This window comes from Eubalaena glacialis, chromosome 12 (assembly GCF_028564815.1).
Source record: "Eubalaena glacialis isolate mEubGla1 chromosome 12, mEubGla1.1.hap2.+ XY, whole genome shotgun sequence".
NCBI lineage: Eukaryota > Metazoa > Chordata > Mammalia > Artiodactyla > Balaenidae > Eubalaena > Eubalaena glacialis.
In genome coordinates, this window is record NC_083727.1 from 29,881,370 (window position 1) to 29,892,445 (window position 11,076).

The following is an 11,076-nucleotide window of genomic DNA, read 5'->3' on the forward strand; positions in this document are numbered from 1 at the left end:
AAACGTGGGCCCTAGTCAACTTTAATTTTCGGCATTATGATCATGATAAAGGATCACGACATCCTTCACATTTCCAAGGAAAACCCAATTTAAAGTTTGTCCTTGCCAAACTCCATAAAACAGCCACTCTAGAGTAAACCAGCAGAGCATTGCCTCACCCCAATAAAGCTGTAGGTTTCATCACATGCACCAACAGATCTACATGGCTAGTTTCTGCGCTCCTCTTTTACAGAATTTTACACCTACTGTTACCAGACAGCATTTTAAACACGGACCTATCAACTGCCTAATAAAGCAAAAACAAAGGCTTTTCCCTTATTAGAAACAAAATACACCATCACTTAAAATCTTCAAACATTATTGCACTTTAACTTTCAGAATTTGACAATGCATTCAATGAAGCAATCTGCAGACAACTAGTTTTAACAGACAGATTAAAAAACACTTTTAAGCAGACGTGGATGTCCTAAACTGTTTATTAGGTAAGAATTTTACAAACATTACTTATATTAGCGGTAGCGGTGGAGCTGGAGAGTATTGCACCTTCTCCAGGCTGCGCGGTGAGAACCACCGATCGTGTGGTGGAACTTGTGGCCCTTGCCGAGGCCGCGGCTCTTCCTGCCCGCAGACGTCAGCCCCCGCATCTCCCTGTGCTTGTGGACTGGTTTGGTGATCCACTGGGTGTCAGGGTTTCTTTTGATAGCTTTATGGAAGGGATCGATGAGGATAACCTCAAAAAACTTGTACGTAGAATCTTCACCCACCCAGTAAGAATTCAGGACCCTCAGGGCCCCACAGTGGCGTCCCGCTCGCTCCTCGGCAACAGACTGCAGGCTCCGGGGGCAAACTTGAGCTGGTTGACGCCATGGTGGACGGGCTTGCCGTAGGTGGCGCCCTTCGGGACCGGGCGTTTGCGGCCACCGCGGCGCACGCGAACCCGGTATATCACATAACCTTGCTTGGCCTTGTAGCCCAGCCTGCGCGCCTTGTCGGGTCGGGTGGGGCGCGGGGCCCGGTGCAGCGCCGAGAGCTGGCGGTACTGCCAGCAGAGCACCCCGAGCAGAAAGTGCATCACGTCCGACTGCTTCTTCCTCCACAGCTCCTGGATGTACTTGTAAGCGCCCATCTCGGCTCACCTGATGGCTGCCGCCAAACGGAAAGGGTCTAAAGTTATTTACAAATAAAAAGTTGGAAAAAAGAAAATATGTAATTAAAAGACATGCCACAGTGTGAGAGAAAATAGTTCAACATATATAATGATCGAAAGACTCACATCCAGAGTAAATTACGAGTCAATCACAAAAAAAATAAATAAAAAACAACAGACAACCCAATAGAAAAATAGGCAAGAGACTTCAACACATACTTTACAAAAGAGGATGTCAAAAATTCCAATGAACACGTAAAAAGGTGTTCAACTTCATGAATCACCAAAGCAATGTAAATTAATAACACAATGAATACAATATTAACCTACCAGAATTGCTAATGTTAAAGAGATAACACAGTCAAGTATGGGTCAGGATGCAGAGCTGCTGTGACTCTCATATACTCGTAGCTAGAATGAAAATAGGTACAAACACCTAAGAACTTTTTGGCATTCTCTACTAGATTTACATATATATATATATATATCCTTTGACCTAGCAATTTTACTTCTAGGTATATATCCATTAGAAATGAGACAATGTGTTCACCAAAAGATATGTCATAGCCTACAAGTAAAATCTATTCAAAAGTTCATCAACAGTAGAATGGATAAAGTATGGTAATGATACAATGAAATATTATATAGCTGTGATAATGAATGAGAAGTGAAACAACATGAATGAATCTCACAATCATAAAATTGAGCAAGAGAACCCAGACTCACAAAACCATGTACTATGAGGTCATTCATATGAAAGTCAAAACAAGCGAACCTAATCTATGATTTTAAAACTTACAATAGTGATTTTATTTGGAGAGGAGAATGGGAGTAGTAATTGGAATGTGCAGGATGGGGATTTCTGGGAATTTGATAAGGTTCTATTTCTTGATCTGGGTGGTCTCATGGGTATGTTCAATTGGTGATCAATAATCAAGCTGTACTCTTAGAATTTTTGCACTTTGATATATGTATGGTAGATTTCAATTAAAAAAAAAATTTTTTTATGGTAATTTTAAAACAATTTTATTAGTATCACCAGAAACTAAAAACAACACTAATGTCCCTGAACTGGAGAATAGATAAATTGTGGTACATCCATACAGTGAAATACCATTCAGCAACAAAAAGGAATGAACTACTGATACATGTGAGAAATTGATGAATCTGAAATGTATTACGCTAAGAGAAAAAAGCCTTTCTCCACAGGCTATATACTGTATAATTCCATATATATTACCCTCTAGAATAGACAAAGCGATAGGGATAGAGAATCAGTCAGTGATTGTCAGATATTTATAGTGGGGGAAGTGTTTGACTACAGAGTGTAGCATGAGATAATTTCTGATGGAGTGATAGAACTGTTCTGTATCTTGATTGTGGTGGTGTTTGTGCTACAGTGTGCATATGTCAAAATTCATAGAACTCTACACTAAAAAGGACAAATTTTCTGTATGTAAATTTTTTTAATTTAAAAATATTCCATGGATGTTGGAAAATAATTTGTTTCCCTATTTGTTGAATGTAATGTTTTATATGCATCCTAATTTTGGATGTATGCCATCTATCGTTTTCTGGAAAAGTTATAATAAAATCTCCTACTACAATTGATAATTTGTCAATTTCAACCTTAATACTATTAATATTTGCTTCATGCATTTTTGAAGCATTATATGTTTTTCAATATATATACATTCAGGGTTGTTGTATCTTTCTAGAGAATTATGACATCCTTTCATCATAAGTCCTTTTTTGGTTCAAAGTTTATTTTGCCTTTTATTAATATAGCAAAAATGAATTTAGTTGGGTTCATCTTTGCCTTCATATGTTTTTCCATTTCAGTATTTTCTATATCATCATGTTTAGGTACTATTTATGAGAAATATACCTAAAAAAATTTTTAAACCTTTTTTCTTTGATAGAAGAGATGGTGTTATTTAGAAATGGAGATATGGTTATTTGCAGATATCCTCTCCCCCTTTTCGTGCAGGATGGGATTATAAGCATTCTTTCCAATATCGATACACTTCTGTCTCTAATTTCTTATTTATGAGAAATTCTCTGTCTCTTTTATTTCCTTTCATTTATTGTTTTCTTTTGTATGTCTCAGGTTGATACTCATGTGGAGCACAGGGTCTTTTCTTTGATTTCTTTCCAAAACACTCCCAGAAAGCCAATGTAGGTCATAGACTTTTACTTATTTTAGGGGGCAAATAAGGCAAGGCAGGAGGCTTATGCAGAAGATCATATGGTTTAAATATAAAGTTCTTAACCTTAAAAGTCATTGCCATTATCCTTATTCTTTCCTCCCCCTCCACAATCTCCTGCTGGAAAAGTTTAACTGCTTACGTCCTCTTCCTGGATTCCCATCCCCATCATGTTTCTTCTCTTCCCCAATCTAATGTTTGTTATTGGTGGTTTTTTTTCCTTTCTAGCTAGCTTATTGATATCTCCCATATAATTTTCTTAAAAATCACTTTATTTCATGCATAAATTTTACTGGCAATATGCTGAAAGCTAATTTCCCATATCAAAGGTGTCTCATCAGATTAGCCAAGCCAAAATAGTCCTCCCCACTAGGATATGAGTTTGTTACTCTTCTCTAAGCAGAGTCCTGCTGCTGGTCCTTAAACTGATAATCATTCTTCACTTTTCTTGATCCCTACACTGTATTTATTCACACTTATTTTCCTAACCATGTAGGTCCTGGTGCACTGCCCACATTAATACCATATCTTTTTTTTCATTGAGATATAATTGACATATAACTTTATATTAGTTTCCAGTGTTGTTGTACAACACTTTATCTTTTAATTTAAGAATAGAGACAGCACAGGGCCATACAGCAGCTCAAAACAACAGAACTGGTTTACTGGCTCTTTTGTGTCATTTTTCTCTGAGGACTAATTTATTTCTGGAAGACCTTGTCATCCCCTTATAATTTATTGCCAAACCAATATTTTCATGCATATTCATTTATTTTTAACCTTGCTACACAACCATTACATTTGTAGTTGCCTGATGGGCATTATTACTTGGAAGTCTGGTTATTACAACGATTTTATTATATCTAAAACCCAATTAATATGTTCTGTCTATCCATGGCACTGGACCACAATATTGATTATGTCATGCTAACTGCAGAGGATGAACAGATAGTGGCAAATGCATTGAATGCCCATTAAGACTGATGAATGGCACAGGAGAGAGAATAAACTCTCAAAAGTTTTAGAGGGCCTATCATATTGATGAAGTTTTAATGGGTCCAATGATCTGGGTTATCCTGAAACAACCTTTCTAAGGACACCTTGTTATTTATTGCAGCCCTCTTCATTAAGAAAGAAGCTCAATCACTTTGCTGTACACCTGAAACTAGCACAATATTGTAAATCAAGTATACTCCAATAAAATTAAAATTAAAATTAAAACAAAAAAAAAAGAAAGAAGCTCAATGCTTTGTGGGCCTTTGGATTCTAAGGCAATATACACTACTCTTGGGAATAATGCTCTGACTCACTTATTAGATGGCTCAGAAGGCTCCCAGTTTTGAGTGGTACCCAGAATAAGGGAAAATTTTACACCAGATCCATACTCAGTGAGAGATGCCTGGCACTTGGGCCATTTGCCTCAAGAGCTTAGAGTGCTAGAGGTATCCATGGTGGTTAAGTATGCAAGGTAGAATCTCTATCGAGCTCTACCAGAAAAGTCACAATTCAGAGTTCCAGAATTCTAGAGCAAAGTCATGGCTGCTTTAGCAGAGAACTAAGTATCTGCTATTATAAAATAGTTTCTCGTGTGCTCTTGTACTCTGTTTGACACTGAGAGTCTGACTTTGGAACTTCAGTGACTATGATCCAGGGAAGAGCTGGTTGAAACCCTAGATGTAGCACAATCCCTTGAGATACCAGATTTCTGGTAGTATATCTGCTACATCAGATCCCTTTCATTCTGGAGGAAGAAGTGAGGTACCCCAGTCAGAACTGACACTTATAGTAGATATGGGTTTGCTGTATGTATAACCCGTGTCTCAGCTAGCACCACCATCTGAGGAATTCCAAAATACCAATCCATTGTTATGGTATCCCATATAACAGTGACTCAGATGAAGGTACACATTTTATGACACGAGACAAGTGGCTCCAGACTATAAACTTTATTGCTTAGAAGCAGCTCAGCTGATGCACCAGCAAGGTGGGTAACCATAGTCTGGGATGTGGTATATTTGCTTATCCGATACGTGATATTTGGTGCTGAGTTGTCAGAAAAATTGGGTCCAGGAACCAAAGACAAGTAGTACAGAACCATCTCACCATTAGTGACTGTCTTTTGGAATTTGAGTTTCCTATTCCTGCTCTGCCAGATCAAAAGTCTCAGTTCCCAGTAAGGAAACACTTACACCAGAAAACATAGTAAAGATTCCTCTGAACTTATAGCTCCAGCTACCACTTGGTCATTTTGGGTTTTTCATGTCAGCAAAGGAAGGAATAACTTAAAGTAATTGACTCTAATCTTCCTGAAGATCTAGGGCTGCTGCTACATGATGGGAACTTAGGGAAGTCTGTCTAGACTACAGGGTATTTGGGGATGTCTTTTGGTGATTCTGTGCTTAGTGATAACGGTAAATGGATACATAGCAACCACAGCTTGAAAAGGGAAAGGCATTAAGAGCTCAGAGTCTTTGGGAAAGACGGTCTAGGTCACCACACTAGACAAGCAACCTAGAGAAGCTGAGGCACAGGCAAAGGATGAAAGAATTCTAGAATGGGTAGTAGAGAAGTGAGATGGTAGGTATCGATTTCAGTCTCAGCACCAATTGTAGCAGCAGGAAACGCAACTTGTTGCACTAAGCCTCTTAGTATTGAGTATTGAGTCTTTATAAATATTGCAAGTGGTCATGACCTAGAAAGGAACTCTGATAAACTTGACTTAATGGAATTAATTAATGGGGGACACAAGAAGATCTAAAAGGTGCAAAGTTGCAAAGACTACATCAGACACTTCTTGAGTACTGCTTCATATCTTCTCTGAGGATTTCTACCAGCTTTGCTCAGGTACTTCTTAACAACACTTGTTCCAAATAGCCCTCACTATCTGCCCCAGGACACCTCTGATACTGCAACATGGGATTGCATGACCCACTTGGCCTTCATGAATGCACAAACCAGGACTGCAGAAGAGTGAGCCCACCATTGACTAATGAGGTAAATGGAGCCAATTTATAAATATTTCTCTTGTTTTGTCCCCTGGTTTATCAATCTGAGACATATTCCATGAAGTGCTTGAGAATTCTTGACATGATGGTGCACCGGCCCCCATAGTAATGGCCAGTTCAATATGTACCTTTGGATTAGCTTTCCCTTCCTCCTGGTCTCACTCCCCATGTCCTCCTTCTTTACTCCCTGAGATCAACTATCTGCATGCAAGACTTTGCCTTACAGTCTCATTTTTGAGAAATATAGGCCAAATAATTTAGAGAAGAGATCAAAGCTGATGAATGAAGTTGATCAAAATTTTATTTCACTTCACCCCAAAGAGATTGTAAGTAAGAAATTTTGTAGGCTTGGCTATCATGCATTTCTTATGTGAACCCCTAGATATGAAGCTAGAAACGTTCAACTGCCAGAAAGAGATGGGGTCATTATTAGCTTCCAGTTTACTAAGAATACAGTGAAGTTCTAGTGGTCCACCTCAACCCAGTTTACTCCTCAGAGAACCCTCAAGAAATTGTTTTTGTAGTTCCATTACATAAGAAATTATATCTATAGCCAAAACTAAATTCTATGCTCACTTTATCAACATTATAAAACCATTTCTCCTGTGTTTGACAAGCATAATATCACTAAATCAATCTTAGTGTTTTAACATTAAAACCTTGTCTCTTTTTTTGTTGGGTCTGAAAGTGATAGCACATCATCTATAATGTACTCTGAACCAAGAATGCCCTCTTATAAAAGTCTTCAGCTTGTTTTTCCTCTGAAGAACAATATCCCTATAAACTGTAGAGAATCCATTGTTAAAACATGAAATCTGTCATTGATAATTTTAGCTATATTAAGTAATAAAGTAACTTTGGTTCAAATGTAAGAGAAACCTCTCTACCCTCCTTTTATTTCTGTCTGTCTTGTTAAAGAAGGGTCTAAGAATTAATTTAAGAATTCATCAACTTTAAATAATGAAGGAGATGAGTGTTTAGGTACCAATAATTTCCAAATCTGTCTTGAATATGTCAGCATTTGATAAGAAGAAAGAATGATGAAGTTATTAATAATTCTGCTTTACTCTTACCCCAAATTGTTTTAAGCCAAGGCAATATATCTGGATTTAAATAGTGTTGGTCTAAGGGAAAGATAGCGCCTCAAGAATAATTGGAATATCCAGTGGAAAAATCTTTTTTTTTTTTTTGTCCAGTGGAAAAATCTTGACTCTATAATCTCTCTACACCACACCTGAGCCTGCCCTTCAAAAACAAAAAAAAAAAACTATCAAAGATCTCTCCTCAGGTTCCTAATCTTTCCCCCAGCCCCACCTAGAAAAGATGTGAAGAAATTGCGTCACTTAAAAATTCAATCTAGCCTAAATGTGATGAAGTCTGTTGTTATTTTTGTTTAGTCACAAAAATGTAAATCAAATTTTCACTTGGAAATGAAACTGATAATTTTAAATGGTAGACCAATTTGAATTAGTCTGAAAGATTTTTAGATGAAAAGGAAAGAACTTTTGAAAGTATAGGAGGATGAGAAACAGAAAATTACATCATTTATATGAAAGAAAAATGGTTTCTCTCTTATATGATTAATGTAAAAATTAAATGTGAAATTTGAATCCTAAGTCAACTGAGTAAGCCACCACATCTAGGCCAACTATATTTCTAGATAAAAAATCAAGATAATGATTTTTATATCAATTCTATGTGTGAGAGGTAGTCCAAAAGGGATTGGTATTCCTAGAATATATTGATAGTTTACAGAGATTATAAAGAGCAATTTATATCCAAACTATCCCCAATAAATCTACACCATATGGTCAATGCATCTAAAAAAGAAAATTTAGACAGCACTGGTAAAATTTTAAAACACACAAAAAACAGAAATTAAAATAATGAGCATATAAGACTAAATATTTGTTAACATTTTGCCATATTTAATAGATTTGTGAACATTATTCCCACACATATGCTGTGCTTTTACTGCACACTTATTCAGTCATAAACAATACATATTTTTAAATTTTAAAATGTTATGCAACTGACATCATATTGTATGTATTCTTTCTATAACTTCTTTCCTTTCAGTATTATGTTCTGGAGATTTTTTCATATTGAACGCTAATTTTAATGGCTGAGAAGTTTCCATTGCATGTCGTTTTTAGTTTAGTTTAGCTTGTTTGTTTTTTATTTTAACAATCAGTGTTGCAATGAGCATCCCAGTACACGTGTCTTTATGCACGTGTGCTAGAACAGCTGGGTTACAGGGTATACAACTTTAATTTTATTAGCTGTAGAGAGGCAGTGCATCATACAGTAGGTATGTTGTTCGTGTGAGTTCAAGTCTTGACTCTGTCATTCACTCTGTGTGTACCCTTACCATATTTGACTCTGTTTCTTGATCTCTAAAATCATGATAGTAGTAGTAACTGCCTATGACAGACTGCCTGTTGTACTCCAATATCCGTTATCCCCTTTGTCCACAGAAGAGTTTCAGGTGCCCAGATAAAGGCTACATTTCTTAGCATTCTTCCAGCTAGATGTGGACATGTGACTACATTCTGGTTAATGGGATGTGAGTGAAAATGATGTACACTCCTGCGTGTGTTTGTCTGCCTTTCCCTACTTCCTGCTATCTAGAAATGGTGAGAGAGAGAGAATGGTGTGTGCGTGTGTGTGTGAGAGAGAGAGAGAGAGAGGCCTTATTCCTAGAGATGGAATCTCCATCTTGAAATCTTGAACCTGGCAGAGTTGCCCTGTTAGCCATCTACTGCTGGACTGTTATAAGGAGGATAAATAGATATCTTATTTAACCACTGGGTTTTTATTAGTCTCTTTTTTACAGCAGTCCAGTTCAGACTCTAAAAATACATAATTTATGGCATTGTCATAGTAAATACAACAGTGCTTAGAACAGTGCTCAATGAGTATATCAATTATTTTGTTATCATTCCAACGATTGCCGAATTGCTCTCTAAGGTGTTTCACTAATTGATAAACTTACCAGCAGTGCATAAGTCTTCACACTTCATTGCATTTTTTATAGTTCTGCAATTTGGTGGATGTAAATTACTTTTTATTAATTCATATTTTCTTATTAAGATTTTTAAAAATGAAGAACAACAAACATTTAGAAAAGTGCACAAATCATCAGTATACAGCTTAATGAGCATTTATAAAGTGAGAATACATGTATTATCAGAATCAAGAATATCAGACCTCCTCTTTCCTCCTCCCAGTTACTACCACCATCCTCCTTAAAGGTAAACACTATCCTAAATTTTAATCACATAAATGTTATGGGCAATATTGTACCCCCCCCCAACTCATTTGCTGAAGTTCTAACCCCCAGTACCGCAAATGTGACTGTATCTGGAAATAGAGTCTTTAAAGAGTAATTAGGTTAAAAAGAGGTCATCGGGGTAGGCCCTAATCCAACATGACTGATGTTCTTATAAGGAGAGGAGATTAGGACACAGATGGGTACAAAGGGAAGACAATGTGAAAATACAAGGAGAAGATGGTCTTCTACAAACCAAAAGAGAAAGATCTCAAAAGAAACCAACCCTGCCAATCTTGAATTTCTTCTAGCCTCCAGCACTGTGAGAAAATAAACGTCTGTTGTTTTAGACATCCAGTTTGCAGTGCTTCGTCATGGCAGCCCCCCAAACAACTAGTACAGTAGATTAGTTTCATTCAGAATGATTTAGTATCAGAATCACTATCGGATTCAGAATCTTTTGTGTTAGATCTTTTCACTAAAGATATTTTCTTGAGATTTACTGCATTGTTGAACATGGTGGTAGTTTGTCCATCTTGTTGGTCCATGGCATTCCATTATGTGTGTGTAAAAATTTATTTCTCCATTTATGTTGATAAGCATTTGAGTCATTTCCAGTGTTTGGCTGCTATAAAGAGTGTTGCTTTGAAGATTCTTGTACAACTTGTTCATATTGGTGAGCACGTGTTCATTTTTCTTGGGTATTGATCTAGGAATGGAATTGTTGCATCATGGTAAGTGCATTTGTTCAATTCTAGTAGATTCAGCCAAAAACTTTTCTAAAGTAGCTTCACCAATCTACACTCTCAACAGCAGTACATTCCAGTTGCTCCACATTCTTTTGTCATGAAGTATTTTCTGTATTTTTTATTTTGGTTACTCTGAGGTGTAATAATTTCATTGTGAATTTAATATGTATTTCCTTAACTACTAATGAGATTGAGCACTTGCTTTATGGACTAGCATATGGCCAATTTTATACTTGAAAAGAATGTGTATTCCATGTTTGTGCAGTGTCCTCTATTATTTCAAGTCATTTAAACTGGTTACTCATGCTGCTGAAATCTTCCATATCCCCATCAATCTTTGTAATAAAATGTCCCAATGATTCTGCATTTGCCAATTTCTTCTCTACATTCTGTCAATTATTGATTTATGTATTTTGAGCCTTTATGAATTGTTATATATGCCTAGTAGATTGGATCTTTTATCATTTTGAAATATTCTTCTTTATCTCTAATAGTGATTTTTGCAGTAAAGCCTACTTCTTCTAATATTAGTACAGTTATATAAATTTTATTTTGGCTAATATTTGCATATGTATCTTTTTTCATTCTTTTTAGAAAAAATTTACTTTCAACATTTCTACAGTCTTACATTTAAGATGCATCTTTTGTGTGTCATAAATGACTGACTTTAAAAAACATCCAATTCGACAAACTTTGT

The 11,076-nt window shown here is 36.5% G+C and overlaps 1 protein-coding gene across 1 annotated transcript; it reads right to left on the reverse strand.

Annotated features, from left to right (window-relative positions):
• Nucleotides 1-458: 458 nt before the first annotated feature.
• On the reverse strand, nt 459-1,157 carry LOC133102089 (large ribosomal subunit protein eL15-like). Its single transcript, XM_061207038.1, is given in 2 exon segments — nt 459-839; nt 842-1,157. Coding segments are annotated over 2 exon segments (615 nt in total). The 5' UTR covers nt 1,127-1,157; the 3' UTR covers nt 459-509.
• Between the last annotated feature and the right edge of the window lie 9,919 nt (nt 1,158-11,076).